The sequence below is a fragment of the Crocuta crocuta genome, unplaced genomic scaffold (genome assembly GCF_008692635.1).
Source record: "Crocuta crocuta isolate KB4526 unplaced genomic scaffold, BGI_CrCroc_1.0 scaffold477, whole genome shotgun sequence".
Lineage (NCBI taxonomy): Eukaryota > Metazoa > Chordata > Mammalia > Carnivora > Hyaenidae > Crocuta > Crocuta crocuta.
Genome location: NW_027530193.1, coordinates 877,318 through 891,622, shown reverse-complemented (window position 1 = coordinate 891,622; position 14,305 = coordinate 877,318). Strand labels below are relative to the sequence as shown.

At 55.0% G+C, this 14,305-nt stretch overlaps 3 protein-coding genes across 3 annotated transcripts in view; 1 reads left to right on the top strand and 2 right to left on the bottom strand.

Annotated features, from left to right (window-relative positions):
• The window catches only part of RIMS4 (regulating synaptic membrane exocytosis 4), a 60,486-nt gene extending 50,098 nt beyond the window's left edge, over nucleotides 1-10,388 (top strand). The window contains exons 3-6 of the mRNA XM_077765294.1: nucleotides 4,992-5,104; nucleotides 5,374-5,475; nucleotides 6,075-6,214; nucleotides 8,960-10,388. Coding sequence (XP_077621420.1) covers nucleotides 4,992-5,104; nucleotides 5,374-5,475; nucleotides 6,075-6,214; nucleotides 8,960-9,178 — 574 coding nt within the window. The 3' untranslated portion in view covers nucleotides 9,179-10,388. The remainder of the gene's footprint in view (nucleotides 1-4,991; nucleotides 5,105-5,373; nucleotides 5,476-6,074; nucleotides 6,215-8,959) is intronic.
• STK4 (serine/threonine kinase 4) overlaps nucleotides 1-14,305 on the bottom strand; it is a 336,256-nt gene that overhangs the window by 257,193 nt on the left and 64,758 nt on the right. The window lies entirely within an intron of this gene.
• The window catches only part of KCNK15 (potassium two pore domain channel subfamily K member 15), a gene marked incomplete at its 5' end in the record, with an annotated part of 5,393 nt that continues 706 nt past the window's right edge, over nucleotides 9,619-14,305 (bottom strand). The window contains one exon of the mRNA XM_077765293.1: nucleotides 9,619-9,801. Coding sequence (XP_077621419.1) covers nucleotides 9,619-9,801 — 183 coding nt within the window. The remainder of the gene's footprint in view (nucleotides 9,802-14,305) is intronic.

Here is a 14,305-nt window from a genome sequence, read left to right as displayed (position 1 = left end):
CTCCTCCCCTCCTCCCCTCCTCCCTGACTCCCACTGCTCTCTCAGGCTGGGGAGTTGTTTGTTTGTTTGGGGGGCGGGGACAGGACAGTGTGGTTTTGTGCATCTCTTTCTGTTTCTTCTTGGATTCGAAACTCAAAAGCCAAGAATCTGACCCGCATGTTGTCTGCCTTCTACTGGGTCATCACTTGTGTGAGGCTCCCGCCTGAATGGAAGAAGGTGGAGGGGCGGTAGGAAATCATGAAAAGGAAGAACACTCAGGCTACAATGTCAAGTTATTATCCTGCCATCAACCCTGCCAACGGCTTAAGTGAGAACAGAATGTATTGGCACACCGCTCAGGCCGCTCCGGCGTCTCATGTGGTTGAGGGAAGACCTTAAGCAGCGAGGACTGGAGAGTGAGTTTTGGGCTCCTTGTGAGGGCCACACACACAGGGCTCAGTTCTCAGGACTTTCAGTTTCTGGGCTTCTCTGTCTTGTTTCCCAGAGGGATTTTTTGTTTGAGCTTGGCTCAGGTGTCTAAGCCATGGATCTGTCAGTTCAGGCCAGGGGTCAGGGTCACTGTATTTGTTTAAGGTCGCCATAACCAGACTCTTTTAATCAATGACTTCATGCAAACCTTTGTTTCTTGTTCATGTAAATTTCAATGCTGGTGTTTCTGGTCGTTGGGCCCAGGCTCCCTTTTTCTTAGGGCCTCTTATCTGGGGAGTGGGGGAAGAGAGAACATCATAGGTGGGGTTTTTGTGGGGTTTTTTTCCTAATTGTGGTAAAATATGTATGATACCAATTTACCATCATAACAGGATTGTTTTTTTTTGATTGAAGTATAGTTGACACCATGTTACATTAGTTCAGGCATACAGCATAGTGATCCATGGGTACTATCTGTCCCCAAACAGCGCTTTTACAGTATCACTGACTGTGGGCCCTGTGCTGTGCCTTTCGTGCCGTGACTTACTCACTCCACAGCTGGAAGCCTGGGACTCCCCCTCCCCTTCATCCCGCACTGGAGCAGTTTTCAAGTGTGTGGGTCAGTGGCATTAAGTACAGTCACACTGCTCTGCAACCCATCACGGCCATCCACCCCCAGAACTCTACATCTTGTTAAAGTGAACTCTGTCCCCATAAAACATTAACTCTTCATTCTCCCCTCTTCCCTGGCAACCATCGTTCTGTCTCTGAATTTGCTCTAATAGCTCTCGTATTGGAATCACATAATACCTACCCTTTTGTGACTGATTTCATTTGGCAGAACACCTTCAAGGCTCATCCCTGTTGTAGAATGTGTCAACTTCTTTCCTTGTTCAGGCTGAATAATATTCCATTGTACGTAGAGACCATCCTTCCATCGATGGACACCTTCGGGGTGTTGAAAATGATGCTTCTGTGAACATGGGTGTACAAATGTGGCTCAGAAGGCCTGCTTTCACTCTTTCTGGCATACGCCCAGAAGTGGAATTGCTGGATCATATGGTAATTCTATTTTTAATTTTTCTTGAGGAACTGCCATCCTGTTTTACATAGCGGCTGTACCATTTTACATCCCCACCAGCAGCGCAGCGGGTTCCAGTTTCTCCACATCCTTGCCAACACTTGTTATTTTGTTTTCTTAATTTTATTTTGTTTTTGATAGCAGCCATGTTAATGGGTGTGAGATGGTGTCCTGTGAGCCCTCACAGTTTTTTTGTTTTGTTTTGTTTTTGTCATGCTGGAGCCTAACTTAAGCTTTGATTGCTAAGACGTTCCTCTTAAAGAGGCAAACAAATTGCCAGCCACACAAAGAGCCAGGCCACCTTGCCCCCCAACCCCCCAACTGAGGTTCTTTTGTTTTAGAGATCTGGGTTGATTTCGATAACTGGCTATTTGGGCTACTTGTTCTCTTCCCATGCTTTAAATTCCCACTCTTGTGTTTTAAATTCACCAATAAAGAGCATGCCCCCACACCCTTGACCCCAATGGACGCAGAACCCCTGGTCCGTGCACTCTCTTGCGCCACCTTCCCATGATCTCGCTGTGTAGACCTCCATGTGTGTTGTGTGATTTTCCAGGTCTTGTAGGTAATAAGCCTTTATTTTTTCAGTTTCCTGATGATTGTTGGCTGAAGGGCATCGTGCAGTCATAATAAGAACCCACAAGGGTCGGGGCGCCTGGGTGGCTCAGTCGGTTAAGCGTCCGACTTCGGCTCAGGTCATGATCTCATGGTTTGTGGGCTCGAGCCCCGCGTCGGGCTCTGTGCTAACAGCTAGCTCAGAGCCTGGAGCCTCTTTCAGATTCTGTATCTCCCTCTCTCTCTAACCCTCCCCTTCTCACGCTGTCTCTCTCTCTCTCAGAAATAAATAAAACATTAAAAAAAATTTAAAAAGAACCACAAGGGTCGATCCAGTCCTAACATTGGTTTGGCGGGGGGGTGTCTGTGGGAAGCTTCTGGGGCCAAGTGAGCACCCCAGGCATTTCTAGCCTTTGGCATTACTGTCAATAGGCTTAGACTAGCACAGGAAGACGACATGTGAGAGGTTCTTATAGGTTAGGCCTGGATCCCTTAAGCGCACATTGGCCACACTTGGGTACAAGGCTGAGCAATGCATGGAGCTATCTGTCCAGGAGGAAGAGATGAGCACAGCGTTCACCACACTCAGGAATGCATACCAGGGGCACCTGGGTGGCTCAGCTGATTGAGCGTCCAACTCTTGATTTGGACTCAGGTCACGACCCCAGAGTTGTGGGATCGAGCCCGATGTCGGGCTCTGTGCTGAGCGTAGAGCCTACTTGGGATTCTTTCTTCCTCTCTCTCTCTGCCCCTCTCCCCTATGTTCTCTCTCTGTCTCTCTCTCTCTCAAATAAAAATAAAATATTTAAAAGAATGTTAAAAGAAAGAAAGAGAAGGAGAGAGAAAGAAAGAAAAGAAAAGAAGGAAGACATACCGGGCTTCTAGGAGTCCACTCCATGTACTGGGACCAGTCCTGGGCGAGGGGCGGCTGTTGTGTGCTGTGACAGCGAGTTAAAAGGTGTGTCTTCCACCCGCAGCTGTAGGTTCAAATCCTGCCACTCCCACCCTCTCACTGTGTAACCTTGGGCAAGTGTCTCTCTTGTCCTTGATGTTAGCTAAATAAAACCATACCTGCTTCACTAGAATCTGCACGAGTCACACCAGAATATATGGCCCGTGAGGACAGGACTTGAATAAGCGCCAGAGCCTGGAAGGGTGCTGGCACCTAGTAAGCCGTTGTACTGAGGTACTCAACCAGAAGTGGGTGGGTTGGGGACTGGGTATGTCTTGTGATGTTGGCGTCTTTAGGTGTTTGTTCAGGAGCAATGCCTTTCGCCAGCAAAATGGTGGGGTCTCAGCGTACAGGGTCTTGTCCCTCGGGAAAGGCAGACTCATGGGCCGAGTGGTTCAGAAGCAGGAGGGGGCACCCGGAGAGGGTGGATCTCAAAACCCTACCTCCCTTGGAAGCTCTTCCTCCTCCTTCAAGGCTGAGATCCCAGCAGGTTTCCTGAGGGGGGAGCTTTGCGGAGGCTGCTCTCTGTGCGGTGAACCAAGCATGCAGTACCCTCCAGGCCCCAAGGTGCTTTCCTCTTCCTGCTCAGAGACCACCCTGGCCGCTGCTGTGAAACCTGGCACACAGTAGGCACTTGTTCAAAATGCACTATTATTCTTGGGACGTGCCCAGATGGAAAGTCACCTGGGATTGGCATTAGAAGTGTTTGTTGTATTCAAGTGCTGATTGCCCTGCGAGCTCCGTGGCTCTAGGCCGAGCAGGACCTGGGCTTTCTCACCTGAATAATGGCGATAAAACAAAGAACCACCCTCCTGGGGTCAGAGCGAGGGTCAGACAGGGAAGTGTGTTGCCCGTTCTTTGCTCCTAAAGGTGACAGGGTACCTCAGGCATGGCACTCAGTGCCTCATCTCAGACCTAGGAAATGAGAACATTATTATTCCCATTTCAGAGATGAGAGAGGAAAAACTAACTAAAATTGGCATAAGCAAAAAAGTAATAATTTGTAGTAACAATAGTTGTTACTGACTGATGTAGTATGAAGTATCTTGCTGCAGGCAGAACTTGATCCAGGAGCTCGGGCAGTGCCACCTGTATGATGGCTTCCTTCTTGGACCCCAGATGGCAGCAAGAGAGCTACCAGTGCTCCAGTCACCTGTCTCAGGCTCAAGCCTGGTGGGAAGAGAGAGCTTCTCACTCCCCACGGTCGAAAGCTTCCTAACCAGCTCCTTGTGGGCTGAATCGGGCCCCATGCAGCTCTCTGAGCCAGTCGACAGCCCAGGGAAGGAATGTGCCGATTGGCCAGGTGAAGCTCACACCCAGGCTCCTGGACCTGGTCTGCTCTACTCCATGGAAATCCGGACCTTGGGGAGAGGGCTTTTCAAAGGAGATCTGCGGTCTCGTTCCCAGCAGACGGGGTGCCATGGACCTTGAGCAGCAGCAACCGACATAGACCTCCAAGGTCGAGCCACTGCTCCTGTGCATCTCGAGTTGTCAGGTGTAAGCGAGTCTGCTGGGGCTCTCATAAAAAGCAGACTGATTCAGCAGGTAGGGGTGAGCACAGTGCCGTTTTGTTCCTCGTTAGCTCCTAGGCCACGCTGCTGGTCTCTGGACCGTACTTTCGGGGTCAGGGCACTAACCCACAGGAGCCAGGCACTGACAGCCTCACCACCCATGCTTCTTACAACCACCCCAAAAGGCAGGTATCGCCGCACCCATTTCATGGAAGTGGAACCTGAGGTTTGGCGAGGAGAGGTGGGGGGACAGTACAGGGCACAAAAGCTAAGCCCTAGGATTTTGGAGTCGAAGTGGAGATTTGAGGGCCATGAAGACAGAAAGAAGGAGGGAGAGACAGGACAGAGGTCTGCCTGAGGCCGGGTGATGGATGTGGACAGAACCCCCGGGGAATGAGGGAGGTTCTGGAGGTGACTGCCTGAGTCATCAGAGTCCTCAGTCAGCCCCTGGGAACATTTGTTTTTGTCTCGTCTCTTCTTGCAGCCTTAACTACGGGGGAGTTTGCCTGGCGTCAGACGCGCAGTTCAGTGACTTCCTCGGCAGCATGGGGCCAGCGCAGTTCGTGGGCCGCCAGACCCTGGCCACCACGCCGATGGGTGAGTGCCCCGGGACCTATTCCCAATGGGGACGCCACAAGCCCTCATCCTTCCCCTCGTCCCCTCTACCTTGGCCACATCCACCGAGCACCCAGCCTAGAGCCTTGTCTGCACCTGCAGGGTCAGCAGAGCCCGGGTGCTCGTGTCGGAGTTGTTTCTGGTCTTGTTTTTGGGTGGGAGCAGGGGAAGGGGGCTTCATCCCTAAGTAGAGAGGTGAGGCCGAGCCCTTGAGTGAGCTTCTAAGCCACTTGCTTTGGTGCCCCTTGCAGGGGATGTGGAGATCGGCTTGCAGGAGCGGAATGGCCAGCTCGAAGTGGACATCATCCAGGCTCGGGGACTGACGGCCAAGCCAGGCTCCAAGACACTGCCAGGTGTGGGGCTGCTCTTCCTTCTGCAAGGCAGGGGTGGAGGTCGGGGAGGAGGTCCTGAGGGGTATCTGGGTCTAGAAGAGAGAAAATCGGGCCCAACTACAGGGGACCCCTTTGTCCCAACTAAGTAGTGGTTTGGAGTCTGTTCTGGGAACTTCTTGAGGTTGTCAGTCGACCTTACTGGTCTTCCTCACTGGTTTGAGCTCCTGGAGGACATGGACCATCCTTCCTGTTTATGGCTATACCCCCATGCCTAGGTGCTTGGCACACAGTAGGTGCTCAGCAAACATTTATTGAGTGAATGTGTCAGTGATGAATGGGTGAGCTGGGGATGGGGTGAACAAATCAGGGACTGAGAGAGGAAATGGGTGAGTAGAGAGTGAGCAAAGGCAGGGAGGGGGCAGGCAGAACCACCCAAGGGGGTGGAGTGGGTCCCACTCAACCTGGCCACACCCCATCACCCACACCTGCCACCACACTTACCCCAAACCCCATGAGGCAGTCTGGCCCCCAGCAGTGGGTGGGGGGCCTCCATCTACTGTGCCACTTGCCCACCATTTGAGGGCTGGATTTGAACTCACTCCACTGGTCTGCATCCTCAGCGGCCTACATCAAGGCCTACTTGCTGGAGAATGGCGTCTGCATTGCCAAGAAGAAGACCAAAGTTGCTCGCAAGTCGCTGGACCCGCTGTATAACCAGGTGCTGCTGTTTCCTGAGAGTCCCCAGGGCAAAGTCCTGCAGGTGAGGGGCCCTGGGGTGTGTGTGTGCAGTTCTGGAGGGAGGGGGTGCACCCCTGGGGTCTCTGGAGGGCCTCACCTGGAGGAAGGAGAGCGCCGGGGTTGATCTGAGCTCCACAATTCAATTCTGAACAAGTTCCTTCCTGAGCCTCAGCTTCTCCATCTGTAAGATGGGGGTAAGATGGGGGTGCTCGCGGTACCTACAGATAACATTGTGACAGTGAAACGTGTGCTTTGTGCAAGAAAGATGTTGGCAAGTTTGGCCCACGGTAAGTTCCCCACAAATGCCTGCCGCCGTGGTCCTCCGGGTTGTTATTAGTCATTATCACAACAGCCTCGAGGCCAGGGGCTTGGTCTGGAGCACAAAGATAATAGCCTGGGAGCCCTGGGGACCCAAAGAGGTGGTTGGTTCCCCGGCCATTAGGAGGGTCCTAATGGTGACCCAGACATCAAGCTGGAAATTGCTGCCCATCGTGGGCGCTGGCAGGGCGCAGGTTGGATGCCTGCAGGCACCATATGCCCACTGCCTCAGAGTTACTATTCGGGCACTTCTGGCCTGTACCTCCGGTTCTTGCTTCTAACCAGGGCAGGCAAAGCAAATGAGGGCAGGGCCAAAGTGTTACCGATTGCCGTGACAGTTGGACTTTTGCCAGGCTGGGAAGCTCAGGGCCTGTCTAGGACAGAATTTCTCAACCTGAGGGTTAAGACCCCATCAGTGAGCTGTGAAATCAGTTTATCGAGTCTCAACAAGTTTGTTTAGTGGAATAGGATAGGAAAGAAAACATTTATCATTCTTTGTTAGGTGGGCCTTATTTGACTCGCTTCAGTTGGGAATCCAATGTATGCACTGGGTGATGATGTACATGTCTTATGTATAAACCAGTCAAAACAATTTGGGAAAACTCTTTTAGTCTAGAGGCATCAAATACAGTTTAAAACATCTGTGGGCCAGATCTGGTCCTGTAGACAAAGGTAGTGCATTCTGGCCTGAGCATCTTAGGAGAAGCTCCAGAGAATCTCTGTGTCTGGGATGTGGAGGGGATGGGGAAACAAACCCACATGGGGTCCTTGCTATTGAGCTCCCTGACTGACGTCAGAGCAGGACAGACCCACTGGCACCGTGAGTGAGCTCCAGACGCAGGCTGTGTTAATTTGCTAGATTGGAGGGCTTAACCGACAAATTTATTTCTCACAGTTCTGGAGGCTAGAAGTTCAAGATCAAGGTATTGCAGGTTCCGTTTCTTCCGAGTCCTCTCTCCTTGGCTTGCAAAAGCCGCCCTCTCACCGTGTCCTCACATGGTGTTTTTGCTGTGTGCACACACGTCCCTGCTCTTTTCTCTGTGGGTCCTAATCTCCTTCTTCTTAGAACACCCGTCGATGGGATTAGGGTCACCCCACTGGCCTCATTTGAATCTAAGACCTTATTTCCCAACACAGTCACATTCTGGGGGCTGGGGCTTCTATATAAATTCTGGGAGAATACAGTTCAGCCCATAGCCCCAGGTTAAAACAAATCCATCCGTGCACCAGAGCTGGGCTTCTGATCAGCCGCCCAAAGAACACTGAAGACTGGTCAGGTGAGCCGCCTCAGGCAAACGATTTAACTTCTCTGAGGTGCAGCTTAAACAGCTGTGCAATCAGAACATTTGGTAGGGTTGTTGGGAGGATTGAAGCTAAGGCCAGCGTGGCCTTCGAGCAGCGCGACACCGCTCACGGTTTTCATCTTTCCCTGAGTGCTTGAGGGGCAGCTGATGGTTGATAGTGAGCTTGGCCATCCATCCCTTTGATCTTTGCCTGTGAGGCAAACTGGGGTTAATTTCAGTTAGAAACAACAATTCTGAGACCCTGTGAGGTTGGATGACTTGCTCAACCCACACCCAGCCAGGACTGGGATTTGAACCTCCCTATGTCCTACCCCAGAGGCTGTGCACTAAAGTCAACAGGCTCCACTGAATGACTGAGCCAACGCGCCTCTGTAGAGGGGGCAGAGTTAGACCCTGAGCTACAGAAGAGCAAGTGAGGGTCCTGCGGGCACAGAAACCACCGAACTGGCTGCTCCAGGGGAGAGTGTGGACCAGGAAACGGGGAAGGCACTACGGAAGAGTCTGTTGGAGAAAGGAAGGAAGCTAGCACGTATACTGTACATCCATTAGCCACTCTCAAAACTTTGTTTCATATGGGGGGTTTCCGAGAATCTGGAAGCAGAGGGCCTGTTGGGGTTTGGGGGGGCGGTACCAGGCAGGAGACTCAATGTTGGGTCAGCCCTCAAGGCTCAGCTTCGAAGGTAGAGGGTGTGGAGGGCAGAATGGAGAGGGTTAGATGGGAGGCAGGAAACCAGTTGTCCAGGCAAGCAATAATGGCGGCACGAGAGCCAGGAAGATATGGTCAGGCTGGAGCAATTAAAAAAAATTTTTTTTTTAATGTTCATTTATTCTTGAAAGAGAGACAGAGCGCAGGTGGGGAAGGGGCAGAGAGGGAGACACAGAATTGGAAGCAGGCTCCAGGCTCTGAGCTGTCAGCACAGAGCCCGACACGGGGCTCAAACCCATGAACCACGAGATCATGACCTGAGCTGAAGTCGGTCGCTTAACCGACTGAGCTGCCCAGGCGCCCCAGGTTTGAGCAATTTTAAGGCAGCAGCATCTACAGGACTCAGAGGTGAAGTGGGCATGAGGGTGACCTGGGTTCTGGCTCTGGGCCTGTGAGTGGCGCCGGCAGGATTTGAACCTCAGTGTCTCTTGCCCCGCAGGTGATCGTGTGGGGGAACTACGGGCGCATGGAGCGGAAGCAGTTCATGGGTGTGGCCCGAGTGCTACTGGAGGAGCTGGACTTGACCACCCTGGCCGTGGGCTGGTACAAGCTCTTCCCCACCTCCTCCATGGTGGACCCAGCCGCGGGCCCTCTGCTGCGGCAGGCGTCCCAGCTGTCCCTCGAGAGCACCATGGGGCCCTGTGGCGAGCGATCTTAGGGCCGGGGTGGGGAGGGGCTCCCCGAGAAGGCCTGGAAATGCCCAGCCCCAACCTGGGACCCCAGGCCCAGGGGCACATTGAACAGAGGAGGATGGGGTTCTCCCCCACGGTGGGGAAGCAGAACGGGGAGACCTGACCCCCAGGGCCCCTCCTCACCCCCTCTTTGCCTCCTACCCCCTATGACCTCCCCTCTCCCAACGGGATTGGCTGCACTTTTGACTTGGCCGGTTCTTGACCTGGTGGATGTGGCTGCAATCCGGAGAAAGGAAAGACTGAGGCGGCAGAGCACACCATCCTCCTGTCCCAGACCCTGTCCGACTGCTCCCCCTTTTTGCCTCCTCGGAAGCTCGCTGCCCGGAGCCAAGTCCAGAACCCAGCGGCCATCTCCATGGTGCCAATTACCAGCAAGTGTCTTTCCTGCGGCACCGGGTTCAGGCAGCTACTCCTGCCCCAGAGCCGATGGGGCAGCTTTGCAAGGATCCGGAGCCAGCTCCGGGGGGTCCAGAGCCTCCCGCTTGAAGAGGAGCTCAGCCTCCCTCCGCCTGCCCGTGGAAGGAGCTTTGCCGCAGCCTGTCCGAGTCCATCTGTCTGTCCCTTCCTGCCTGCCCCTCTTCCGGTGGCTCTAGGAATTGGGGTCCAGCAGGGGCCAAAGGAAAGGAGGCGGTGCCCTGGGCCTGGCACTGATTCCCAGGGTGCCTCGCTCCGTGGGATTGCAACAAGCTAGTTTGGAAACGGTGGACTGGAAAGAACTGGGTCATCTGTGTTTTGGTGAAGGAGCTGCAGGACCCTGATTTTCGAGAACCCCAAGTCCAGGGAGCTCACCGTCTCTGAATTTGGGGGCGCTGGATTGGAGAGGGAGTCTAAGGAAAGTTGGAGCTGGGACCAGCGGTGCCGAGGCAAGGGTTTCCCACGTAGGAGGATCCCTCCTCGTTGGGTGAGTTCAAAGGTCTTCTTGTCTACCCCTCTGCCTCCAGGCTAGGGGTCTGGGGAGGCAACGGAGCTTCCCTATTTTAGTCTTTTTAAACACACCACCCTGTACTAAGGGCAGAACTCACTGCCCCTGCCTCAACTACCTTGGCTCACGAGTGTAAGAATCCGGAGATTCCTTCTCACGCAAGCCTGGGTAGCTGCCTCCCTGGCCCGGCCCTCCCCGAGGCCCACGGAAGCCCTTTTGCATGCTGGGAGGACACAGGCTGGCCCCTCTTTATAGAAGCACATTTCTGCCACCTCCCCTGGGAGGCACCCAGCAGCCCACCCCCCCCCCCCATTCCCCAGTCCCTGCTGTGTAGGGCGTAGTCCAGGTTAGCTGGGTAGAGTTAGTGTTCCAAGGCCTGGGGCCTCTTCTTAGCTTGCATATAGTCTTTACCGAGTTCCAGGTGGGCAGAGTGGAGACACCAGAACGTTCCAGGAGGCGGCTGTCTCCTCACTGGTCTGGGTCTGAGCCTGGAGCCTGGTTCATGGGAGGCCGGCCCTTCTTCCTCTTCTTGCCTCGCCCCCCCCTCCCCACGCACCCCTGTACTCAGATGTCCCGATGTAGTATCCTTGGTTTTATTTGTGAAGCACTCCCGAGGGTTGTGGGCCTTGGCGGAGACGCCTGGGCTCCATTGGAGGAGGTCATGTTGCGCCAAGGATGCCCAGCTGTGTTCCCTCTTGTCCTTGGCCTCGCTCCAGGCTATTGACCAGCCGATTTCTTCCACCCATGACCCCTCTCCTCCTTTCCCCTTCCCTCCCCTCCCCCCTGCCTGTTTAAGCCCTGGGGAGCCTTTAATGTTCCAGATGAGATATCGCCTCCATGGAGCTTCCCATGCTGCACTGGGAAGGGGAGGTGGCGCTGCCCCTTTCTTTTATCGACGAGCCCTTCCGAGCTTCCTGGGGTTGTGCTGGGTGGAATCCCAAGGCCGGGGCAGGAGGCAGCAGGGCTCCGATGGCCTCAGATGTGAGGCCCAGAATCAGCCCCTCCCCTGTTTGTTTTTTTTTAACCAGTGTGATTTCTCTGCTGTTCGTTTATTACTCACCACTTGGAATATTTTGAGCCAGGCGAGCGCCTTCTCTGTCCAGCCGTCCCTGCTCTGGTTGTTCAGGGGTAGCTTTTCAAAGACGGGGCAGAGCCAGGCTGTCCCCGACAGAGGGGGAGAGGGCTCGGCGCCCCCCAGCCCGAGCCTACCCTCTGGTGTCTGCACAGCCTTTATAAAGGGAGAGAGCGCGCTCCAAAGCAATAACAACATCCTGGGGGTGGTCACCGAGGGCCCCCCTCAGTGACTTTCTTGTTCGTTCTGTGAAATCTCAGTTCACCTCCTGGTGGGGTGGGGTGGGGGCTGGAGCCCTGTTTCTTTGTATCATTGTTGTGAGCACGTGCCCCACTTCCAAGGGGGCTCTGACCATTTGGTGCAGAACCACTGTCTGTCCTCACCAAGAGATGGGGGGGGGTGGGGAGGGGGTGACTGTTCTCAGTATTGGCTTCGGGGAACCTCCAAGGCCAGCCTGTCCCCACTGCTGTCTGATCCCGGCCAGCTCCAGCGCCCGTCTGGAGAGGAGCAGAGAGGTGGAAGTGTGGGACTTGGGAGTAGGGAGCTGGGGTCTGTAGGGCAGCCAATTCTTTTTTCAATCTCTGGGCCAAAGGTCGCATGCAGGGGTGCTGTGGGAGGGAGTCTTCTCCACTTCCCTTCTCCAGAATCCACATTTCATACAGCTGGGAACAGACCTCTGGGACCATTCGTGAAGTCCATTTTACTGACGAGGCCTGAGGCCTGGCGAGGGGAACGCTTGCCTGTGGGGTCACCTCTGAGTTCAGTGGCACTTCTATCCTGGGCCTCCTCCCACCCGAGGTTGAGCTGGAGCCGGAGCAGGACCCGGTGGGGCCACCATTTCCCACGACACTTCTTCCTCCCTTCTCTCCGTAGAGCCTCCCAGTGGCCCAGAAAAGATGGGCAGAGCAAACTGTAGCCCATCTGAGAGGGGAGGAAACTAAGGTCCCGAATCAGGAAGTGACATGCCCAAGACCCCTCAGCAGATGCGCATGGGGCTGCATTGTGCTTCCCTCCTTCATGGGACAGGAAGCCACTGCCCAGATGTGTCTGCCATGACAAGTATCTGTGGCCTTTAAGCCCTGGGCCACCCGGCGCTGCTTGGCTCCATCTCGGCGGACCCGGGTTTGGGGGGGAGAGTTGCCATAGAGACCTAGCTGCCCTGGGATCTGGCCCAGCAGACTGAGGGGGCACAGGATTTGGTCCAGGCCTCGGTGTCTGGGTAGGGGTGCCTGCTGAGGGCGGGTCAGAACCTCCGTAGGACCAACTTGAGGGAGGTAAGAAGTCCCGGTTCCTGCCCGGGGGCTGTGTGGGAGTGAGACGGCTGTGACACACCTCATCTTAAGGAAAGCCTCCCCAAACCTTCGGATGTAACAATATCTGACCTTCCTATAGTGCTTTTCAAACTTTTGCTTTCCAAGTGCTTTTACGTCGAATATACCCTCACAAGAGCCCCTGGACGGTAGAGGGGGCCCATATTATCAGCCCCACTTTACCGAGGAGGAAGCTGAGGCCCCGGGAGGGAAAGCACCAGCTAAGGTCCCGCTGTGGGTTCCCGGCTGAGCCCGGACTGGAACTCAGTTCTCTCCCAGTTCAGAGCTCCAGGCGGAGGTGAAGCAGACAGCTGAGAGGGTGGTTACATACTTCACGGGCTGATTCACCATCCGGTTCCTTAAACCAGGAGCTCCTGGGCGCACTTGGGAGTTCAGAGGCGGTGCTGAGCCCCCCCTCCCTTTGGAGCACAGCTGTTGCGTCAGGCAAGGCCACCTGCATTTATTTATTGAGCAGCAGCACTGTGCCCGGCCCAGGGGACCGAGCCCTGTCCCGTTCCCCCTTAACGATTCCCCTGGCTCTGTGGGAGGGCCCCTTGTCTGTATAGCAGCGCCTCAGAGTGGACAGAAGGCCGCCATGTCCGTGAGCGCATCGGACTCCAGCCCTGCGGGGGAGGCTGACTGTGCCCATGTACTCCTAGCTTCTGTGAGGGCAAAGCGGAGACTTGATCCCGGGGTCTCAGGCATCACATCTTGAGCCCTTTCATTCTATGCCTGCTTCCTAAGGGGGTGGCAGGGAGGCCGGACCCCGGGTCCTCAGGCTGGGGGCCTCTCCATCCACCCACTTTTCTCTCACTCCCTCTCTGGGAGCAGGAGCCACTCGGGACTTTGGGGAGGGAGGGTTTCCGGGGCCCCTGGGTTGGAGTGGGTCACGTTGCATTGTGTTCATGACCATGTAGCTCATGTTGAAAATTAAAGTTTTTGGCTTTTCTAACCTGGCTCGCTCTGCTCTGTGCCGAGAGTTCTATCTGGGAAGCGAGGGCAGTTGGTGTTGGAAGGAGCCGAGTGCCACAGGATGCCAGCGCACCCCACCATGGGCACCGCAGGGGGCAGGGCACGTCCCAGGAACTCTTCCAGAGATGCAGGGGAAGGGGCATGGGGCGGGTGGGGGCAGGATTCCAGGTGAACTCAGTCATTACAGATGTGGAAACTGAGGCCCAGGTAGGGGAGGACATTCCCCAGGGTCACACTGAGGACAGCTGGCACGACCCAGATCTCACGTCTGTCTTCCCACCGCATTTGACTGCATCCAGGTGCTCCAGTGATGTGGGTGTCGGCAAGGCCCCCCTCGACCTCGGATGGCGCTGGCCAAGGACAAAGAACATCAGATGGGGGGGGTAGGGAGGGTGTGCTTCATTCACACGTGGGCCAGTTCCACTCTACACACTGAGCAAGAGGAGGAGTGATCATTTAAATAGTGCAGATTTGTCCACTCCACACGGGGACAGGAGCTGTTTCCCTTCAGTCCATCTGATCCCGTGCCTCTCCTGGTGCGAGCAGCCGGCCCCACTGCTGGGATTCCAGGGTTGAAAGTCCCGCATTTTCTCTTACAACACGGAAAACCTGCCTCCACTCTCAGCAGAGAAACAGCCACCTGTTTCCACTCGGGAGGGCTAGCTGGTGACACGGGCATGTGGAGAGCCTCTCCTGGGTGGCTGATGTGGCCACGCCTTCCGAAAACCGTGTGGACCACGGGGATTTGCACCTACAGGGATGTGTTTGTGCTTAAGGTGCGGCTTTAATGGATTTTTGGGGAGGAGGGCGGGGGGGG